This window comes from Malus sylvestris, chromosome 1 (assembly GCF_916048215.2).
Source record: "Malus sylvestris chromosome 1, drMalSylv7.2, whole genome shotgun sequence".
Lineage (NCBI taxonomy): Eukaryota > Viridiplantae > Streptophyta > Magnoliopsida > Rosales > Rosaceae > Malus > Malus sylvestris.
In genome coordinates this window covers 16,560,611-16,583,335 of record NC_062260.1, presented here as the reverse complement: position 1 = coordinate 16,583,335, position 22,725 = coordinate 16,560,611, and the positions used below count along the sequence as shown (strand labels likewise).

The window sequence follows — 22,725 nt, the reverse complement described above, 5'->3', positions numbered from 1 at the left end:
GAATCAACTACAGTGTGGACGTAGCCCAAACATTGGGGTGAACCACGATAAAATCCTTGTGTTCTTTGTGTTCTTCGTGTTCTTGAGCGTTTGTGCAGATTCACGGTCGGATTTACGTTGTTCCAAGACCACCCCGGTTTTGTGCATCAACACACCTTATAGTTCCAATCGGATTGAGCTACTCAAACAGTCCAACGATGCCACCATATCTTGCTATACTTCGTAAAGGTAGGCGAAGTCTGCCTACTTCGCTAAGATTGCCTATTCTTGTTTCACAAGACATGAAAATCTGATTCGATTAGGGGTCATATGGGTTTCCTATATTCTTCGAGATTTGTACAATTTATGGATTGAAGTGCACTACAAGTAATCATACTCTTGCAAGAACACAATATCTAATCCTAGGGAGCCTTTGACTAGTACCCCATTGGTACCTTAGGTTAATTGTGGTTGTTTGTTCTTTTTCAGGTAGTTGGATTTGCCTAGCTTCTCTGTCTATGACAATGCGCAAATTTGGTTCCAACAAGCACTTATACACTCGACATTATAATATATTTATACTACAATATATTTACACTAAGGGAAGAGATCACAAATAAAATTGAAACTAAACTCATAAAACCTATCATGTACAAATAAAAAAGAAATATCGCTAGACTGTAAAATTTGAATAGGACATTGAATATGGGAAAACCAAATTTTGCCAGGCGGTTTATGATATGGTTAGGAGTTGGGCTTAAAAAATGAATTCGTTTAAAGCCCATAAAAAGGTTTAGATCCGGTAGAATCGGTCCACGCATCTCTTTGGGCTTTTAATCTAAAACTTGCCCAATTTTCAAACTTTGGACGCATCAGAAATTTTCGCACCAACGACCCGGTATTCCATTTCCCGTCGTTTCCTACCCTCCAAAATTCTGTTATTTCTCTCTCTCTACGCTCGCCACCTCCGACCGATCCTCGAAACGACTCGACTCAGCGATCCGAAACGTCCGTCCGATGGAGAGTTTGATATCGCTGGTGAACAAAATACAGCGGGCTTGCACAGCCCTCGGCGACCACGGCGAGGAGGGCGCCATGCCCACTCTCTGGGACTCCTTGCCCGCCATCGCCGTCGTTGGCGGCCAGGTCTCTCATTTCTAATATCTCCCTCTCAAACTTCACGCTTTCTTGAATTAAATCTCATCGAGTTTCTCGTTTCTCGTTTCCTTTCTTGCTTCGACAGAGCTCCGGCAAGTCTTCCGTGTTGGAGAGCGTCGTCGGCAAGGACTTTCTTCCTCGCGGTTCAGGTAATGCATGAAACCGCGTCTTTTTTGGATTCTTACGTGAACGCGTTGGTTTTCGGGTTCGGGTTTTGATTCGAACACGTTGCGTGCAGGAATTGTTACGCGGCGTCCTCTGGTTTTGCAGCTGCATAAGATCGACGAAGGAAGAGAATACGCTGAGTTTATGCACCTCCCCAGGAAGCGGTTCACCGATTTTGGTAATTTCCTTCTTCTTCTTCGTTGTTCCTGCAAATTGTTTCGGTTTCTTGACCTGCATTGCAAACGTTGATCTTGTTTCTTTGTGTATGTGTAGCTGCTGTGAGACAGGAGATATCTGATGAAACCGACAGAGAGACCGGCCGCTCGAAGGCAATTTCTACCGTTCCCATCCATCTTAGTATCTTCTCCCCTAACGGTGAGATAGAATTGTCGAAAACTTTGAATTGTTGGATTTGACATTCACAAAAATCAGAATGTAGCTGATCGGTTTGATCGCTCATAATAAATTTAAAGATAAATGTTAAGAAAGAAACGAAAGAAAGAGAGGTTACTTACTCTGGAGCTCACAAAGCTTTTTCTAGTCGTTTTAGTTCTCTTTCACTAAATTTTTACTCTGGAGCTCATAAAATCTGTTCTATTTATCTTTATTATTTGTTTAATCTTGGCAGTTGTGAACTTGACATTGATCGATCTTCCTGGGCTCACGAAAGTCGCTGTTGGTGAGTTAAACTCCTTTAAGAATTTTCAAGTAGGGTTGGATAAATTCCCTTGGAAGTTGGCACCTTATGTAAGTTGACATTGTGTCGATTTTTGTGGTCTTGCAGATGGTCAAGCAGAGAGCACAGTGAAGGACATTGAGGATATGGTTAGGTCCTTCATTGAGAAAGTAATCTTCTTACTGTGTTGTTTAGAACATTTATGAGCTATTAGATTATGAGACTTGTGTTTTGTGTTTCTATGAGATGTTTCATCTCATGAAATATGCTTAATTTATTGGAATAATATGCCTTTTCTTGCCAGCCCAACTGTATTATTTTGGCTATTTCCCCTGCCAACCAAGATCTTGCTACTTCTGACGCAATTAAGATCTCTCGTGAAGTTGATCCTAAAGGTAAGATTGCTACATGGTGGGGATGATTAATAAGCCTACTTAATTCCAAAAATTAAAAAAAAAAAAGAGTAATAAGATTGAGCAGGTGAACAAATTTGACAAGTTGTAAACAGGAAGGGTGAAGATGTGAAAACGAACGAAAAAGATAAGAAGATGAGTTTTAATTTGTAGCAGTGAGGTGAAAGGAGGATATCAAGATTTCATATGTTTAAGTTTTGTTTCCTCTGGTTTTGAGAAATGCTCTCGTCTTCGGATGACCAAAACATATGTCAATTCAAAAGTGGCAGATTTCACTAATTAGGAGTATTTTCCATTTACACACATTGATTTTAAATTTGGTTCCATTTCTCAGGGGAGAGGACATTTGGAGTTCTGACGAAGATTGATCTTATGGACCAGGGTACAAATGCAGTTGATGTAAGTCACTTCTGAATTCATAGCCAAAAGAGGAAAAAGGAAGATAAAAAAGAAGAGAGCAAACGTGTTCGCTTTTAAGTGTGGAATCAAAGCAGTTTACCTGCTTGGTGACATTTTATTGTCTTGTTTTAGGACCCCTTGTTTTAGGTCTGTGAAACCTAATGTTATGATTAAATTGTAAGGGTGGTGCTCTGAGATCATCAATGCTGCACACATGTTTTCACGATCTGTTTTGTACTCAAAAGTCACATTACAGTATCATTATGGCTGCCTACATGAGAGTTTCCAGTTTCTAGGGTTTTATTTTACTTTTACTTTTCAGATTTTGGAAGGAAGATCATATAAGCTACAGTTCCCCTGGATTGGCATTGTCAATCGCTCCCAAGCTGATATAAACAAGAGTGTTGATATGATTGCTGCTAGGCGTCGAGAGCGTGAATATTTTTCTGGTAGCCCAGAGTACAGGCATCTTGCAAACAGGATGGGCTCTGAGCATTTAGGCAGGGTGCTTTCTAAGGTATGCAGGTTTGTTATCCTAATTGCATTTTATATGTTCAGTTGTCGTTGCACTTTCAGACACAATTATTTGCTCTTATAGATTATAAAGTTAGAGAAGCATACTTAAGAGATCCAGTCTGCTTCCTTTTAATGATACATTTGCAATGGTGGTCAGTGTTTTTTTTTTTTTTTTACTTATGAACTTCTTACCTATCACTTAACGTAATCAAACTTTCAGCATCTAGAAGTTGTCATCAAGTCTCGAATTCCAGGCCTTCAGTCTCTTGTCAGCAAAACTATTGGTGAACTAGAGGCAGAACTAAGCCGACTCGGGAAGCCTATTGCTGCTGATGCTGGAGTAAGGATATACATATAAATAGTTCTTTGTCATATCCTTTCCTTTTTTCCATAATAAATAATGTATACCTAGCAAAGTTTTCTTGGGTGGTCTATATTGTTGTATTGTATGTATTACAATAAGCATTGCTAATGTCAGTTCGATCGTTTTTTAACAAGCAGGGAAAATTATATGTGATCATGGAAATCTCTCGTACTTTCGATCAGATATTTAAAGAACATCTGGATGGCGTGTATGTATTGTGCTATCATTGTCTTTTTTGAAGTTAATTGGAAAGTTTGTTTTCATCTCATTCTGGTTTCCTTATTCAACCTTGGGATTTATGATCATTTTCAATTTCTCCAGGCGCTCTGGTGGTGAGAAAGTTTATGGAGTGTTTGACAATCAATTTCCAGCTGCTTTGAAACGGTTGCAGTTTGACAGGTATCTTTCAATGGATAACATCCGAAAGCTAATTACTGAAGCAGATGGATACCAGCCTCATCTAATTGCTCCTGAACAAGGTTACCGTCGCCTTATTGAATCTTCCTTGATTTGCATCAGAGGTCCTGCAGAGATGGCTGTTGATGCGGTATGTGTACATATCTTCGCATGTAACTCCTTAGGCAATTAAACCATGGGAATGTTTTTCTCCATATAAAACTGATACTGCACAAGTAAGCTATTGTCTTAGTTTCCATGTGGCCAAAAGACTTTCATACCTGAGGCAAAAATGCTTCCTTTGCAGCATGTGATGGGCGCACGAATGTGTTAATAATATGAAATGTTGAATTTTATATTTGCATTCGGCACTATTATTGGAAGTAGGGTTAAAGCATCTACTCAAGTGTGTAGGGTTAGGGGTAAAGCAACCACTCAAGTGTGTCTCCTAAGTGGTTAATCATTTGTTCTCTTTAAGTAGGGTTAAAGCATCTACTCAAGTGTGTTGGGTTAGGGGTAAAGCAACCACTCAAGTGTGTCTCTAATCATTTGTTCTCTTTTCTTAGGAGTCCACCGGTTGTGGCATAACTCAAGGAGAGTTCATCTCCTTATATACGGCTAAACAATTGTAATGCATTCATGAAAGATATAAATAATCCTTGAAAATCAATATGGTATCAGAGCAGGAAAAATAACCTGCTTCTGCTTTACTACCATCTGAACGGGTTCAACCTTCAAAATGGCTAAAGACAATCCTCTTGGGTCGGATGCTGAAAGGTCACTGGTTTTTTCCTCCGTGAATATGCCTGAGGTGGATATCAACCCAAATCAAAGATTAAGCTTAGTCTTGTTGAATGAGTTTAATTATTTGCCTTGGTCGAGAGCTGTATCGCTTGCCCTAGGTGGAAGGACCAAGTTAGGATTCATAAATGGAAACATTGAAGTTCCTGATGCTTCCTCACCAGCTTATGAATCCTGGCTTAGCAAGGATCAGCTGGTTATGTCATGGCTCCTGAATTCCATGGAACGTAAACTAGCTGAAATATTCAGTTACTCTGAATCTTCACTCCAGCTATGGGAGATTGTCAAGGAAATGTATGGCAGTCAGAACAATGTTGCACGGGTTTTCCAATTAAAGAAGGACCATCTCCAACCTGCAACAAGAAGGTAAACCCTTTGTACAACTTTTAGGTAGCATGAAAAGCATGTGGAATGAGTTGGAAATATATCGCCCTCATACCACTGATGCTGCTTTGCTACGGAAGAGAGCAGAAGAAGACAAGATATTTCAACTTCTGTCCAGTCTTGACTCAGAATATGAAGACCTACGAAGCCACATACTCATGAACACTTAACTTCATTCCTTCACCAGTATTTGTGCAACAATTCAACGTGAGGAAGTAAGGAGGAAGGTCATGAACATTGGTACAAAGGCCAATGTATTTGAAGCAATGGCCTACCTAATCAACGAGAAGAAGTACAAAGTGAAGCATCCAAACTTGAAGTGCCAACACTGCAACTATACGGGCCATGTTAAGGAGACATGTTGGATTTTACATCCAGAATTAAAGCCTGATTTCATGAAGGACAACAAGGTTTCACAGAGAGTGAACCGTATTGTACATCGAGCAAATCATGTGTCTGCCTCCTCTTCAAATGTGTCTGACATAGTCAAGAACTTCACAGCTAATCCAGTTGCACTCATGAATGAGTTTGCATTGTATCTTCAAAGAAAGAAAGGAGAGACTGGAAGTGACCAAATAGACACGTTGAAGACAGAAACCCAACAGCTTTGCTAGGCAAGTTTGCTGGTTTCTTGGCTGACACGAAACACGTACCTCAAGAAGACATGCAAGGTATCATGAAAGCTTTCAAAACTGCTCTTAATATAAATATGTTGCATGATTTTTGGGTTGTAGATTCGGGTGCCACAGACCATATGACCAACCATGTGTCTAAGTTTCATACGTTTGAAAAATTATTAAATCCTTCCTAAGTTTCAATTGCAAATGGTGAAAATGAAAAGGTTTTAGGAAAGGGAAAAATCAACTTAATATCTGATGAAATTGAGTCGGTGGCCTTATATGTTCCTTCCTTTCCATTTTAACTCCTATCTGTGGGAAAAATCACAAATACCTTAAATTGCATATTCTCCCCTCACAATGTTGTTTTTCAGGAATGTGCAACCAAGAAGACGATTGGTGAAGGGTTTTATCTAGATGGTCTCTATTACATATCGAAGAGTAATCCCATAGGGTTTCAAGCCAAGTCCTACTCTATCCAAGATAACCAATTGTGGCATCAACGTTTAGCTCATCCTTCTCCACCCATTTTGTTAACTTTATTTCCAAACTTAGGGAAGGATGTAATTTCACGTGAAACCTGTCACTTGTCTAAGGCCACTAGATTACCTTTTAACTCTTCCTTATCCAAGGCTAGTAAGTGTTTTGAACTTGTCCATTCGGATTTATGGGGACCAACTTTAGAATCTTTTGATGGTTATAAGTATTTTGTGATATTTGTTGATGATTTCTCTAGAGCCACATGGTTGTACCTCTTAGGGTGCGTTTGTTGCACCGGACTATCTCGGACTGGACTAACTTCAGGAACTAAGCTGGACTGGCTTAGACTAGACTAAGTTGGACTGACTTAATGAAGTGTTTGGTGCAGTGCCGGACTAAACTAGAGACTAATTTTTTTTCAAGTCCCATAGTATTTTTTTATTATTTTTAATTCATTTTTAAATTATAACAGTACTATAATTTTTATTAAATTAATTTCTTTTCTATCAAAAAATTAATTTCTTCCTACAATCCTTCTCCCAGCAAACTCTGCTCTTCCCCTTCTCGATTTCTCCGGCAAGCTCCTCCATTTACCTTTTTATCTCCACAATCTCACCATCTCCCCAACTTGCAACCAAATAATCAAATCGTATAAAATTGAACAGATCTCCCCAACCTTCATCGTCAACCTCTCGATCTGCTTCTCGTCAGCAACGCCCACCGACGGTAGCATCGCCAGGTGCTCCATCAACTCGCGATTTTTGCCTACAGTAGCGCTGCTTCAGCTCTCCCAGGCTTGGGCCACGGAAGAGCAAGCACCGCCGACGAGCTGGCCATAGTGACGGTGCAACAGAAGAAGGCAGAAATCGGTCAAAAGCTCCAGCGACAAAATCGATCGAAACCCAGACAATCAATTAAACCCAGAAATCAATAAAAGCTCCAGCAACCAAAAATCAATCAAAACCTAGAAATCGATCAAGACCCAGTGTAATTTCACGAATCTTCACAACAAAATCGAAGAAAATGAAGAGAAAATGGAAAAGAGAAGCCGCGGCAGCCTTATGAGGACGCAGCAGTGGTCGGAGGGATGGTTTGGCGAAGTCGTGAAGCAAGATGAAGACGATGCGGGGAGTGGTGGGTGACTTTGAATTGGACGAGGAGTCGAGGAGTCGAGCAGGACGAGGAGTCGAGAAGGACGACAGAATGGGCTTAGCAATCCGCTGGTTTCTGGAGGGTTTCGCTAAGACCCTTTAGCGAGCCCTGTAGTCGGGGCGAGTGAACTTTAGTCCCACTAAAGCTAGTCCCTTCCTCTAACAAACATGGGACTACACTAACACCTAATCCAGTCTAGTCCAGTCCCACTTAGTGAGGGCAAACAAACACCCCCTTAAAGTCTAAGAATGAAGTTATGGAAGCTTTTAAGGATTTTCATAATCTTCTTAAAAACCATTTCACTCCTCAAATTCAAACTTTAAGGTTTGACAATGGCACCGAATACACATCTCATATCATGACACAATATTTGAGCACTCATGGCATCATGCATCAAACAAGTTGTGTTGGCACACCTCAATAAAATGGCATAGCCGAAAGGAAAAATCGTGACTTACTTGAAAAAACTAGAGCACTAATGCTACAAATGAATGTACCAAAGAAATTTTGGTCCCAAGGAGTCATGGAAGCTACCTATATCATAAATAGGTTACCTAGCAAAGTCTTGGAGTTTAAATCACCCCTTGAGGTCATGAAAGGTAGGAAAATCGATCTTTCACACCTCAGAGTCTTTGGCTGTATTTGCTTTGTACATATTCAACCTCATCATCGAGGTAAATTGGACCCTCGAGCTGTTAAATGCATTTTCCTTGGCTATTCTTCTACACAAAAGGGATATAAGTGTTATAATACCCAATTGAGGAAATTGATTGTGTCTAAAGATGTTCGATTCCATGAGACTAACCCTTTTTACAGCAAGTCACTTGAAATAACAAGTCAAGGAGAGTGTATGTTGGAGGTGTTTCCTCTACCAAGAATCGACCTTGATGCTTCAACAAATAGAGTTCTCAGCCATATCAACACTGAGACATCCCTCACTGAAAGTGGCAATGACGGCCCTCACTCTGATTGTACAACACATGAAGATGGTGACAATCAAGATGATCATCACAATGTGGCTCAAGATGTGGACGAATGTGAGACAAATCACACAACAGCCCCACGATGCAATCCAATCCGTGAAAGACAACCTCCCTCAAGGTTTCAAGACTTCGTCACCTACAAACCCAAACATCCAATCTCTAATTATGTGTCCTACCAAAAGGTGACTCACTCCCATGCTGCATTCCTAAGTAACATTGCAAGTTGTAGTGAGCCTCAGAATTTCCATGAGGCTAACAACAAAGAAGTGTGGAAAGAAGCAATGCAAGAAAAACTTAAAGCTCTAGATCAACACAAAACATGGAGTATAACCACACTTCCAAAAGGAAAAAGGGTTGTGGGTTTTAAATGCATTTATAAGATCAAATTCAATTCAGATGGCTCAATTGAGAGACATAAAGCAAGGTTGGTGGCTAGGGGATTCACTCAAACTTTCGATGTAGATTACAAAGAAACGTTTGCCTTGTTGCGAAAATGAACTTAATTAGGGTTCTATTGTCTGTGGCTGTCAATAAGGGATGATCCATGTACCAAATGGACGTGAAGAATGCATTCTTACATGGTGATCTCGAAGAAGAAGTCTATATGAAATTGCCACTAGGGCACCCTCAAAGCAATGAGCATGATTTAGTGTGCAAATTGCATAAATCAATTTATGGATTGAAACAATCCCTCCGAGCTTGGTATGGCAAGCTAAGCTCAGTTCTCACAAGTGTTGGTTTCAAAAGAAGCAATGTCGATTCCTCATTATTTGTTCGCACTGGAGCTGTGGGCAAATTGGTTGTGTTGATCTATGTTGATGACTTAATAATTGCAGGAGATAATGCTAAAGAGATCTTCAAACTCAAATAGTCACTCAGACAAAGGTTTGCAATTAAAGACCTTGGGGTATTGAAGTATTTCCTTGGCATAGAGATGGCAACTTCTCACAAGGGACTATTTCTAAATCAAAGAAAGTATATCCTGGATTTGCTCAAGGAAGTTAACATGAGAGATGCCAAACCTGCAATTACTCATCTGGATAGCAAGCTCAAACCTAGCTTGGAGGGCACGCCACTCACTGATATACGCCATTATCAGAGGCTTGTTGGTAAGTTGATCTACCTAACAATCACTAGACCTGACATCACATATTCCGTAAGTGTCGTAAGCCAATTCATGCACTCTCCCACAATTGAGCATTTGAACCTTGTTAAGCGGATATTACGCTACTTAAAAGGGTCTGTGGGTCGTGGCATCATCATGAAGAAGAATGAAAACACACAACTCATGGGATATTGCGACGTTGATTGGGCGGGAAACGCAATTGACCGTAAGTCCACAATAGGTTACTGTACATTTGTTGGTGGAAATTTGGTCACATGGAAGAGCAAAAAACAAAATGTCATCGCACGCTCAAGTGCTGAAGCCGAGTATCGTGCAATGGCTTCCACTGCGTGTGAGCTGATATGGCTAAAGGGTATTCTGAGCGACTTAGGAGTGTTTACAACTCTCCCCATGTCTTTATTTTATGACAATCAGGCAGCAATGCATATAACATCAAACCCAGTGTTTCACGAGAGGACGAAACATATTGAAGTTGACTATCATTATGTTTGGGAACAAGTCCAGTCAAAAGTGATTCAGACCCATTATACCAGAAGATGTGATCAATTGGCCGACATTTTCACCAAACCCTTGGCCTCTCACTAGTTTCAACAACTTTTTTCCAAGCTTGGATCCATAAATCTTCTGGATCCAGCTTGAGGGGAGTATTGGAAGTAGGGTTAAAGCATCTACTCAAGTGTGTAGGGTTAGGGGTAAAGTAACCACTCAAGTGTGTCTCCTAAGTGGTTAATCATTTGTTCTCTTTAAGTAGGGTTAAAGCATCTACTCAAGTGTGTAGGGTTAGGGGTAAAGCAACCACTCAAGTGTGTCTCTAATCATTTGTTCTCTTTTCTTAGGAGTCCACCGGTTGTGGCATAACTCAAGGAGAGTTCATCTCCTTATATATGGCTAAACAATTGTAATGCATTCATGAAAGATATAAACAATCCTTGAAAATCAATAACTATCTTTCGTTTGTTTTAATTCTCCAACTGTTAATTCCAGTGCTGGTGCTACCATCATTTTTTCCATTACAAACATGTATAATGTGTCAGTGCTTCGAATCATTTTGCTTAATTGTCTTTCTTCATGATTTCAGGTTCATGGCATATTGAAGGATCTAGCTCAGAAATCTATCAATGAGACTACGGTAAGTTTATTACCTTGCATTCATGAATTATGTCTGTAAATTAGGAATCTAGGACATTTTGTCAGCATTGCTTATCATTCCTTATTTGTCCCTAAACATGACTAATCTTTTCTCTTAATTTATGGTTTTTCTTTGTTATGTAGGAACTAAAGCAGTATCCCACTTTAAGAGTAGAAGTTGCGAATGCAGCATTTGAGTCACTGGAAAGGATGAAAAAAGAAAGCAAGAGAGCAACTCTACAGCTAGTAGATATGGAATGTGGTTACCTAACAGTTGACTTTTTCCGCAAGCTTCCTCAAGATATTGACAAGGGTGGAAATCCGACACACTCACTCTTCGATAGATACAATGATGCATACCTCCGGCGGGTTGGTGAGTTGCTCTCTAACTCTAAATACCTCTATAATCATATCCAAGATTTGAATCACTTAAGAAGAACTGGGAGACACAATTTTAAAATGATACATATTCATGGCCCGTTTGACAACCATTTCATTCTACCATCACTTCGTCATTAGATTTATCAGGTTATGTGGTTGAATTGATGATCACGGTTTTTTTGTGTTTGAAACAAACAGGACACAATGTGTTAAGCTATGTCAACATGGTTTGTTCGAGTTTAAGGATTGCTATTCCAAAGTCCATCATCTACTGTCAAGTACGAGAGGCCAAACGCTGCTTGCTCGATCATTTCTTCGCAGAGTTGGGTGCAAAGGAGGTGAGGATTGTTCCCTACAAGAGTGAAATTTACGAAAAGATTTGACAAGAACAAAGAAACCAAGCTCAGTTGAATTAGAATTATACTAATAAGATTTTCGAAACCATTTAATTTTCGTTGCACACAAAACAGTTGGCTAAGTTGTTGGACGAGGATCCGGCGGTAATGCAGAGGCGTACATTGCTTGCAAAGAGGCTAGAGTTGTACAGAAGTGCCCAGTTTGAGATTGAAGCAGTTGCTTGGTCTAAGTAGGAAGAAAGAGAAAGAGGAGAGGTGAATAATTTCTTTGTTAGGAGTTAGGAGTTAGAATTTAGTAATTAGGATGGTAGTAATTCTTTTTATTCATGATTAGTTACTAATTCTTTTTTCATTAATTACCATGAGGAGTGAAAAAAAGAGAATTAAAGGTACACTTAGGGAGTTTCATGAGCATCGTGAATTTTTGAAATGCGAATATCAACACTCATGTAAAATGCTTTTACTGTTTCTTTTTTCTACTTTTAGATTCAATTGCATGAAGGGGTTTGAAGGGGAGTTCACGCAATATAGGAGGGGTCTCAAGAGGAATTCGAGCATTGCTCGAGAGGCTCTGTCGAGAGTATAAATATTTTGTTTATAAGAAGTTGTGTTACTCTCCAAATTGTCAATTAGTTATGGTGGAACTTTACCTTCTTGAATGGTTTACACGTTTCTCCATGCCACTTAATTTGTGTTGTTCATGTGTTATGCTTAAAAATTCACCACATGTGAGCAAGTGTGTTGAGAGTATGAATCTCTTGCATGTGCTTATAAGAGTTGGGCTCCTTTTCATATTGTCAATTGATTTTATGATGGAACCTTAACCTGCTTCAACTCCAACACTGCTCAAGGGAGAAACCTGTTCCGCACCTAAAATGGGAATTTGAGATGAAAGATCTTGGGAAAACTCAACGCCGTCTTGGTCTGGAGATAGAGCATTGTTCACATGGTATTCAAGTCCACCAATTGAACTACACCAAAAAGGAGTTGTGACTCTAGATGCAAAATGAGAATGGTTTCGTCCTAAAAATGAGGATGAAAGGGTCTTGGAACCTAAAGTTTCATACTGAAGTGCAATCGAAGGTTTATTGTACTTGGCTTAATGCACTAGACTAGAAATCTCATTCGCTATGAATCGTTTGGCAAGATATAATAATGCGCCTACACACAACACTGGATAGGTGTTAATGACATCATGCGTTACCTTAAGGGGGTGTTTGTTTCCCTTCACTAGCCCTCATTGGACTGGACTAGATTAATAGTTAGTCCAGTCCCATGTTTGTTACTTCACGGGACTAGCTTTAGTGGGAGTAAGCCGGACTCGCCTTCACTAAGGACCATGCTAGACGGTCTTAGCGAGAGACGTCATGAACCATGGGACTAGCTAATCCCTTCGATCGCTCTCTGCTCGTGTCATCTACTCTCCTCTCTGCTCGCGTTCTCTCCCTCTCCTCGTCCCCAACCCTAAATCATGAACAAAGACCTCGATTCGAATTTCAAATCAGAGAACTCACGAGCTCCATCGTCTGATTCACCTCCGCTCAGACCAAGCTCATCGGTCGCGCCCTCCGATTGGGCTCATTCCTCCTTGACCTCTTCCACCAACCATGCCTAGATGCAGAAACCCAAATGCAACACCTAAATCTCAAAACAATATCAACAATCCCAATAATAGTGTCCTGTACACAATTTCAGCGGAGGCCTCTGTACAACCGGCAATCCGACGAAGCATCTGAAAATTCTGACGAATCATCTGCATAATCAGACGAAGTCTCCACAAATGGAAAAAAAAAACAATTTGGAATTTTTCTGGGTTTGATTTGAATTCTTCATTGTAACTGATATTGGAGAAATTGGGTACAATATTTAGATTATGGGTTGAAGTACATATTCACAATTTCCTAAATTGTTGATAGGAAATGAAATGAAAAGAAGAAGAAAAGTTCTGGGCGGTGCGAAGTAGACGGGGATGAAAAGAAAAGAAGGGCAGAGAGACGGGAGAGAGAGTGAGCCAAATAAAAAAGCATAGAATGATGATAATAAAATATCAACAAGATAAATTAAAAATTGACAAAAAAAAATATTTGAATTCCAATAATAATTTAGTCCGTGATTTAGTCCGGTACTGCACTAAACACTTCACTGTTTTTATCCTGCTTAGTCCAAGCCAAGCCAATCCAGTCCAAAATAGTCTCGTGCAACAAACGCACCATAAGGGTACAATGGATATAAACTTATTCTGTCCATACACATCACCGAGCGGATCCAACCCTCTTGGTCCTCGGAATAATATCCGCCTGTTGGATATATTAACGTTGGTTATTTATCAGACCCGCACAAGGCTCATCCTCAAACGAGTTATGTCTGTAGCATTGGATATACTGCAGTATCTTAGAGATCAACCAAACAATAGTTGGTTGCTACGTTTTCAAATCACGTTGAGGTTCCCACCCTACATGAAGCACCGCATGAATGCTTCTGGTTGAGGGGTGTGATTAATCACCTAAGAACCTCATGTGGTTTTTCTTCCATCGTTGATGTTCCTACAACAATTCATGAAGACAACGTTGCATGTATCGACAAGTTAAAGAAAGGACACATCAAAGGCGACAATATCAAGCATATTACCTTGAAGTTTTTCTTCACTCATTAACAATGAGAGCATCAGAAGATCGAAGTCAAGAAAATATGATCCCAGGACAACCTTGTTGACTTATTCATGAAGTCGCTGTCAAAGTCTACTTTTCATAAACTTGTTCAAGGAGTTGGATTGCATAAGCTTTTAGATTTGCATCACTGGCACTCTCTTGGGGAGTTTTATTAAACTTAGGGGGAGTTCCTAAAGCATATTCACATGACCTTATTGCACTTTTTCCCCTACAAACATGAGCATTTTTTCTACTAGGTTTTTGCTATCCGGATGAGGTTTTGACAAGGCACCTACTTTGGGTTGGTCGTACCCATGTTATTCATGAAAACTTAATGCAACTACTTCTTAAGTTGTACACACTCAAGGAAGGGTGTTGTAAATAATATTATTAATTAAGAATGTGATTATGTAAACTTAAAGTAGAATCCCAATAGTATTTGGAGATCAAATCCTCATACGCTTTGTATTTCATGTAAGGTAAGTAAGCCCATCATGATTAATATAAATAAGGATACAAGGTTTGGAGGTGAATATAAAATTCTTATACACCTGAGCCTTTCTCTCTTCCTATCGTCCCCTCTCTCTCACACCCAATTTCATATGTAATTTATTTCACAACATTTACAAGTTATTTTGTAATTGTTTCATTTCAATGATATTATATAACTCATTCATTTTTTTTTTCAAAAAAAAAAAAAAAAGCCCATAATAATGTGATTTGTAAAGGTCGTGAATCAAATCTCATAAACGATATTGTTGATTAATACAAAAAATGAAAATGAGACTTTGCTCTACTTCATTACCTCCACCGTTGGAAGGTTTCTACACAATAATTAAACATATTGATCCGAGTAAGTTCACAAGAAGTTTTTAGTGTGTACCCAAAATAAGAATCAAACCATGAGTTTCCCAATTATAGGCAAATGATTTCCCGCATATCGTCACCAACAAAACAAAAACCAAACAAACAAAAGAAAAGACAAGTATATACATAAAGTCTTTAAGGGAAGGGATCTTTATTTTTTTATATAAAAATGGGAATTAGTTGTGGGGTCCATACCACATCAAACTTTAACGATCTGAACCGTCTATTTTTCAAGTAGACCTTATAGATCATCCTTGTAACATATTAGCCAAATCGGAAATATTTAAGACATATAATTGGATTCAAAGAAATGAACGAATATTTTGTTATATATATATATATAAAAAATGATCTTGATAATTAAATAGGCAAATGGTTTCGAATTGAATTGAATTTTTGCAAGGATGATCTATGAATCGAGACTAACAAAATAAACAGTTCGGATTGTTAAAATTCGATATGGAGTGGGCCCCACACCTAATCCCAATTTTTTTCAAAAAATGAGAATCCCTTTGCATAAAGGGCCTTGAGTATATACATCAACCGTAGAACACACAAATCCAGGGCTACGATAAACGATTTAATTCTTGTCCTGGACCAAGTTATAATAATCAGATCATGGGGGCTATGAGGGTGATGGAATGGTCTGCAGAATCTGCTACAAAAGCTTATTTTGATACCCTAAAACTGGTATGTACTTTTCTTGTTCCCTCTTTCTTTCTTTCTTTGTAAATTTCTCTGTTGTGTTTTCCTCCAATTTGTTTAAGAGTTGGAATCAATTATTGATTCAACTGGTCCTTTGGGTTTCTTAGTTCAAAGTTTTCGGAAGTGGGCGTAACTATGAAAAAACATTTGTGTTTCTTAGGGTTTTATTGCCTTTAAATATCATGACAGAAATGGGACTTAAAATCGTGTGAGATGTTTGACATTTTTTCTTTTCTTTCAGTAAAGCGATATAGTTTGCATGTTAAATTCTCTGCTCAAATGTTACTTCATCAATTGTCTACATTGATAGTTTGACTTCTTTTAGTAAAACGATATATTTTGCATGTTAAATTCTCATACTGCTAAAGGGTTACTTCATCAATTGTCTAGGCTGATAGTTTGACATGCAACATGTGGCGAAGTCAAATAAAACAACAATTTTCATATATACTGCCCTCATTTTTCAATTTTGTACCTTTTTCTTGTGTTGTTCAAGGGCTTAAAGAAGGATGTAAGACAATGTTTCCAATGTGCTAACTCCAATTCGTATTCATTTCTGCAGTGCAATGACCGTGGGAGACAATGTGTCTCATGGAAAACACAAGAGCCAGGCAGCAATGAATTTGTTTCAGCTTTGGCTGCCGGCATGAAAGCCAAACTCATAGTGAGGTGACCTCGACAGTTTCGCCATCAACGATAGCCTTAGCAGTTGCTGCAAAACACACAGGAGGAAAACTGGTTTGCATTCTTCCCGAGCCAGTCCTCAATGAATCAAAGAAAGTAATCAGAGACTTAGGCCTTAAAGACTTGGTGGAGTTCAAGACCAGTGACCCTTCTGAGCTGTTGTCGAATTACAAGAACATTGATTTCTCTGTGGTTGATTGCAAGAATGATGATTACACAAGGCTGCTGAAGTTGCTAGATGTTAACCCTAGAAAATCAGTGGTTGTGGCTAATAACTTGGTTGGTGAAAGAAAAGGGTTGGAAGGGCATTTGGGAGTGATGGAAAAGAGGGCTCCGGTGAGGTCTACGAAGAATTCCATCGGGAAAGGAATGGAGGTCACCGTGATTGGGAAGAACACTGAGGTTGGCAAGGGATATTGGCGTGGAGGAAGTAAGGGGAGTGGTAAGAGTAAATGGGTTGTCAAGGTTGATGAGAAGAGTGGTGAGGACCGTATCTTTAGGGTGCCTGGCTAACGGCTAAATCACTTTTCATGTTTTCTTTCGCTATCAAACTTGCAAAGGGGAGAAGAATGATGAGAATATCTTTTTAATTTATAACTCTCCAAACAAATCTGTGCAGTGATCAGTGATATCAAGGTTAAAAATGTCACTGTATCTAAGGATGCAGTTAAAAACTTTCTTTAGGTGGGGCGACCTTAACCTCTAGTTATACTTGAGGGAAAAAAAAATCATGATAGTAGAGTTTCTTCTATAATTTCATTGCTTTTCTTTTCCTTCTCAAATTTCATTAAGCCAACTTGTAGACATTTTTTTCACAATAATAGCATTTTGTACATATTATTTAAAATTTCAACTAATCACTTAAAGTACTTAAATACAATAAATTTAAATTTTGTAAGTCTCGTGATTGTTTTTCCTCTACACAAAACTTCAATGTAGGCAGCTGCCCCCAGTGGGCCTTAGAGGCCTGTCCTTGATAGCGTCCCATCATGAATGAGCAGGGTGGAGACTTTGGATGTGTTCATTCATGGCCGATACTGGGGGGCACCCCCTCAATTGTTGCGTCGGTGTGCAGGTTCTAGCAAGGAACTTTGCATTTGAAAGCTGCCTGAAATTTATGGGAGAATCTTAGTCATCTCGGTTCTATATCTTTTCACGTATTAAAAGAGATAACAAAGGATATATAATCGGTTAGAGGGCCGCTACCTGACTACGAAAAAGTAACTATTATTTATCATCATGTAGCAAAAAACAGCCCAAGAGATCTAGCGATCAAGTTGTTGACTTTACTTTTTGTATGAAGCATCTAATTCTTTGCATTGCTTAAAAGCTCATCAATAATCATTGTACATCAAGTGAACTTCTTTACCCGTTTTGCACTTATGGTGTAGTTGTGCCTATTATATTTGGTTTAGGGCGTGAGAAGCTTTTGAATGCAATTATAGGCCCTTAATTATGGTATCTTGTAATACACAAGAAGTCGACTTCAAAGTTTCATCTCATTCATATCCAACCATCATATATGGTTTACAAATTCTCATATATATTTTTGTCTAACATCCAAGTAATAAAATTGTATTTTTTAATTACATGGGAGGCAATCGAATATTTGATCATCCTAATTTTAACCCACTATTCCGCCCTCTCTCGTTGCTTGTTATAACTTCTACCGTAAACAAAAAAGGTCGTTGTACCCAGTGCACAAGGCTCCCGCTTTACGCAGGGTCTGGGAGAGGTGAATGTCGGCTAGCCTTACCCCCATTTATGGAGAGGCTGCTCCCAAGTCTCGAACCCCAGACCTACCGTTCATGGGCGAAGACACTTACCCCCATTTACCGTAAACAAAATGGTACTTTTTTTTGTTACATTAGAGGGTTCCGAGAGTCCTGAACTTAGTATACTCCTCCGTCCATCACCCTTCCCAACCTCACTACTAGTGGCTTGACATACTATATGCAATATACTTACATACTATTTGCAATTTAATGACATGCTACTTGCAATATAATGACATACTATTTGCAATATAATGAAGTCCAACCCAACAAAATATTATTGCGTGTGTGAGTGTGGGGGTGGTGGTGGGGGTTGTTTAGTTTGCAAGAATTGGAAGAAATGGTTATTACTAAGAGATAATGTCCTAAAAATTTGGTTAGAATTAAACCACTGTAAACATCTGCCAACACCAACCAGCATCCCCACCACCACCAACCACTTTCCATTTTCCTTCAAACCCAAGAGACTAAAACCTACCAACCTCCTGAATGCGCCTTCTCTTTCACAACTTACATCGTCCATGGTATTGTCACTGCCTGTTCTAGCCTTGGATCGCATTCCTAGTTCTTGATCTTTCCAATGGCGAGCTTGGGGTCTTGGTCGGTTTTTGCTTCGAGGTTTGCTTTCAGGCTATGTATTCTGACCCTTGTCTTGGAGGCCAAGTTTGATGTTATGGCTGCTGATGGCAGTTATGTTCCGGGGGTTAATAGCGCTGGTGGGGGCAATGATGCATCGGAGCCTTGTGACAATGATCTGAGCAGTTTTATGCTACCACCATATAGTAATTCATCATCTGATCTAGTCTGCAGACCTATTTGGAACACTTTTGTTTTGAGAGTAAGTTTGTACTCAATCTTGATTTCATTGTTAAGTTGGTTCTATAGAGAAATAATTTATGCACGCCTGCTCTCTTTCTGCACACTCCTGTTCATTTTTGTCCTTCAATTCTTATTTAATTTATTCAATTCGAATGTTAGAATAAACAAAGGTGCACGGGAAGAAAAGACTTGTGCGGAAATCATTATACGTTTCTAAACTATATTTGCAAACGTATAATTAAATTTAGCTAGCTATTTCTTTCATTTTTTTGGTTGTTGCAGTACTCTCAGACAGAAGATCACGTCGTGAACATTATATTATCCGCTGTATACACTACAGGATGGGTAGGAATAGGATTTTCCAAAGATGGAATGATGGTTGGTTCAAGTGCAATAGTGGGATGGATTAACAGAAAAGGCGAAGCAAGAATTAAGCAATACTATTTGCAAGGCTCCAAGGTGTCACTAGTCATCCCAGACAAAGGTGAATTGCCACTCACTGGCATTCCTGCTTCTGTTGTGCTTCATGGACCTAGAATTTACTTGGCTTTTCAGATGAAATTCCAAGCTCGTCTTGCTCGTCAGCCAATCATCTTGGCTATCGGAAGCGGTTACCCCAAGCACCACCACCTAACCAAACACAACGATAAAACAACCGTCATGTTCGATTTCTCTGCAGGCTCCGCATCTGTGCGAGAGGCACCTAGTGATATTGGGCAAATGAAGAAGAACCATGGAATATTGGCTATATTTGGATGGGGTCTAATAATTCCTATTGGGGCAATTGTGCCAAGATACTTGAAGCACAAGGAACCTTTGTGGTACTATCTCCATTCAATTATTCAATTTGTTGGATTTGTGATTGGGCTTGCAGCTGTGGTACTTGGCCAGCAACTCTATACTAAAATAGGAGCCAACTTTCCAACGCATAGAGGCATAGGAATTTTTGTTCTTGTACTTAGCATCCTTCAGGTTTGTCCCTCACCACTAAATCTATTACAATAATACGATTCAGACGCACAAAACTAGTACACATGTTGACACATTCTCCTACAGAGGCGGGTCCTATCATTACACGTGAATTGACCCAAAAAAAATACTGTTCCACGTGAGACCCATATATTTTAGAGAATCTGTCAACAAATGTATCAAGTTTGTGTATCTAAGTAGCACTACAATCAATTCATTACGCGTTAAAAATATATCATGTTCCACAAAGGAATTGTAATTTGATATTTCTGAGTTTCTGATTAGAGGTAATTTTCAGATATTGGCATTTTTTCTAAGACCCAACAAGGATGCCAAGAACATTAGAAAGTACTGGAATTGGTACCACCACTGGCTTGGCAGGTTTGCAGTCTTCTTTGCAGCTGTGAACATAGTTCTGGGGATCAAGATTGGAGGTGAAGGAAATGACTGGAAGATTGGTTACGGATTTCTTCTCGGCGTAATTCTTGTCTCAGTAATTCTGTTAGAAGTATTGGCAAGGATGAGAAGAACAGAGAAGGATGATATTACTCCAAACTTCCAAATGAATCCAATCCAATAGGCAGCAAGAAAGATTCAAGTTCTCTAAGAGGTTTCTCTCTCGTTTTTCTTCCTTTTCTTTTCTTCGTCTTTTGTAATGCATGATATCACAGTGAGTAAAATACAGAATGCAAAAAAAAAAATTGTATGAAATAGCTACGCGTATTTTTTGATATATATGAATGACAAATACATGTATAATATGTACGTACAATTGAGGTGCATGGTAAAAGCTAAGAGAAAAGTTGGAAGTGTTTTTTAGCATGATCCACCATCAATATCATCAATATTATTCTAACTTAACCACATGTTACTAGTTGTTGGGTTTTATCGTAAAAAGTTTCAATGATATTAGAGGTGGAAACGCCTCTCATATATTAACTGAATATTATTTTATCATATGACCAATGTGCGATCATCTCCTCTAACATCTGTAGAGTATATTGTTGCGCTAGAATAAGAACGATATACTTTTTTTATCACATCTACCTAATATTATGATCTGATTCACATTGGTATCCATGAAAACATCAATATGAGAAGGGCAATATTGGGCGTTTGACTTTGCGACCTAAACTCTAAGCCATAACATAAGCGATTAATGTGATGTAATTATTGGCTTATAAGTTTGAGGTCCTAGCTAAGGTGCAACCTGCGGGAACTAGGTTTGGGAATTGGAAATGTTACATTTCCTACGTTTGGTAAATTTTATATTTATTTATAAAGGATTTTTTATTTTTTTAAGTACTTTATTATAAGCGTAAACTCATCTTTAAGGAATGATGTGAACATGAATTAAATTTCAATAAGCGTTCATTTAATTTCTCAAACTTGAGGGAATTTTGTGTTAGTGTAATTAGATACCAGTTTTATTTTTGTACACTTAAAAATATCTCTCATGGGAATTACATGAGAAAGAAGTCACTCAAACATAAAAAAAAAAAAAAAGGTATGAAATGTGGCTATATAATGAAATGGCTTTGATATTTTGCATCAAAGTATTGATGATTCCTATCATACCTTATAGTTTTATTGTATTTTGATTTGAGGTGTTGGAGTAAACTAATTTAATAGGATACAGTCAGATAGCTTTACTTTTCATAGATACTAGCATCTTGTCACACGCGCACACGTGTGATAATTGACTCTTTTGGGATTTTGAATGTTTCATCATTTTAGGGGCTCGTGGTACTAGGTTGATCGAAAGATAGCTCCGTGGTTTAGTCCGTTGGCAAACTTAATCTAAAAGTTATTTTTTCGTTAATTGTCCTTTAAATAGAGGGTAAAAAAATACTTTGACATGTGCACCTTCTTCTTCCTGTCCATGCGGTTCACAACCAATAAGCTCTGAGAACCCCACCGACGTCTTCCTCCCAGCTCAATCTGCCTCCGACACTCCTCCCACTCCCATAAAAAATTAATATATATTCGACACAAAAAAAAAAGACATAAAAACAGAGAGACTTTACGCTCTCTACTGAAACACTTCAAACCCTACTCTAAAACCAATTTTCTCACTCCTTTTCCTTTTGAGAGAAAAAATGCCATGGAACCCTATGAAACTCTTGTCGGAGATCAAATCGTTATACCCAGAAAATGCCATCAAAATAATGGGTTATCTTCTCATTCAAGATCTTGCCAAGAAGGATTTGATTCGCTTAGCGTATGGTCCGGTGACTAAAATCTAGTTGGGACTTTCGTCAAATAATTCGTCTACATATTCAACTCCTTCACTGCTAAATCCCATAGCCAGTTATAGGCACTCTCTATGACGAAGCAGTGCCGGAGGCGGATTGAGTTGGGAGGAAGACGAAATGGGTTTTCAGAGCTGATTGGTTGTTCAATGGTGGTGCTTGGAAACACACGTAGACGAGGAAGAAGGTGCACACGTCAAACCAAAATCCCATTTATCCGATTAGACCTAGTATAAAATGAGCTTCTGATAAGCTCACTTTGAAGAGAGTTTAATGTACCCGTATTTATAAAAATATTTAGATTTAAAATTTAGATTATTTTTTAGTGTTTAAACCCGAATTATAAAAAACTTTGAACCGAAAAGATGACACAAACAATAACATCAATCTTTCCAGAGAAAAGATTTGTTGCCTGCATTGAATCAAACAAGGCATGGTGAAAAAATTATATTAAAAAATAAAATAAAATAAAATAAAAAATCTGAACTTTGACGGTGGTTTCACTACATTATTGTAAAAACAACAATATATC

The 22,725-nt window shown here is 38.7% G+C and overlaps 2 protein-coding genes and 1 pseudogene across 3 annotated transcripts; all 3 read left to right on the top strand.

Moving 5' to 3' along the window:
- The first annotated feature begins 905 nt into the window (after window positions 1-905).
- On the top strand, window positions 906-12,127 carry LOC126620315 (phragmoplastin DRP1B-like). Of its 2 annotated transcripts, XM_050288790.1 has the most exons (16): window positions 906-1,125; window positions 1,223-1,286; window positions 1,376-1,480; window positions 1,576-1,677; window positions 1,931-1,981; window positions 2,087-2,148; window positions 2,283-2,373; window positions 2,726-2,790; window positions 3,113-3,307; window positions 3,527-3,646; window positions 3,808-3,878; window positions 3,992-4,217; window positions 10,688-10,738; window positions 10,882-11,110; window positions 11,317-11,465; window positions 11,589-12,127. In XM_050288790.1, the coding sequence occupies exons 1-16, from the start codon at window positions 997-999 to the stop codon at window positions 11,706-11,708; spliced, it is 1,830 nt and encodes a 609-aa protein (XP_050144747.1). In that variant the 5' UTR covers window positions 906-996; the 3' UTR covers window positions 11,709-12,127. The 2 variants fall into 2 exon arrangements, 1 of the variants encoding a protein (XP_050144747.1); XR_007622375.1 differs by lacking the exons at window positions 11,317-11,465; window positions 11,589-12,127 and having other exon boundaries at window positions 912-1,125; window positions 3,992-4,302; window positions 10,882-10,966.
- Window positions 12,128-15,561: 3,434 nt separating this feature from the next.
- On the top strand, window positions 15,562-17,101 carry LOC126620395 (uncharacterized; annotated as a pseudogene).
- Window positions 17,102-18,561: 1,460 nt separating this feature from the next.
- On the top strand, window positions 18,562-20,760 carry LOC126620337 (cytochrome b561 and DOMON domain-containing protein At3g61750-like). The gene is made up of 3 exons (XM_050288791.1): window positions 18,562-18,991; window positions 19,255-19,944; window positions 20,240-20,760. The coding sequence occupies exons 1-3, from the start codon at window positions 18,734-18,736 to the stop codon at window positions 20,519-20,521; spliced, it is 1,230 nt and encodes a 409-aa protein (XP_050144748.1). The 5' UTR covers window positions 18,562-18,733; the 3' UTR covers window positions 20,522-20,760.
- Window positions 20,761-22,725: the final 1,965 nt, after the last annotated feature.

Bases quoted from the DNA above. Each gene is read 5' to 3' on its own strand.
- LOC126620315 (XM_050288790.1), top strand. From the start codon at position 997: ATGGAGAGTTTGATATCGCTGGTGAACAAAATACAGCGGGCTTGCACA. The intron at 3,308-3,526 runs GTATGCAGGTTT...TCAAACTTTCAG, and splicing joins TAGGCAGGGTGCTTTCTAAG to CATCTAGAAGTTGTCATCAA. The intron at 11,466-11,588 runs GTTCCCTACAAG...CACACAAAACAG, and splicing joins GTGCAAAGGAGGTGAGGATT to TTGGCTAAGTTGTTGGACGA.
- LOC126620337 (XM_050288791.1), top strand. From the start codon at position 18,734: ATGGCGAGCTTGGGGTCTTGGTCGGTTTTTGCTTCGAGGTTTGCTTTC. The intron at 18,992-19,254 runs GTAAGTTTGTAC...TGGTTGTTGCAG, and splicing joins GGAACACTTTTGTTTTGAGA to TACTCTCAGACAGAAGATCA. The intron at 19,945-20,239 runs GTTTGTCCCTCA...GGTAATTTTCAG, and splicing joins TTGTACTTAGCATCCTTCAG to ATATTGGCATTTTTTCTAAG.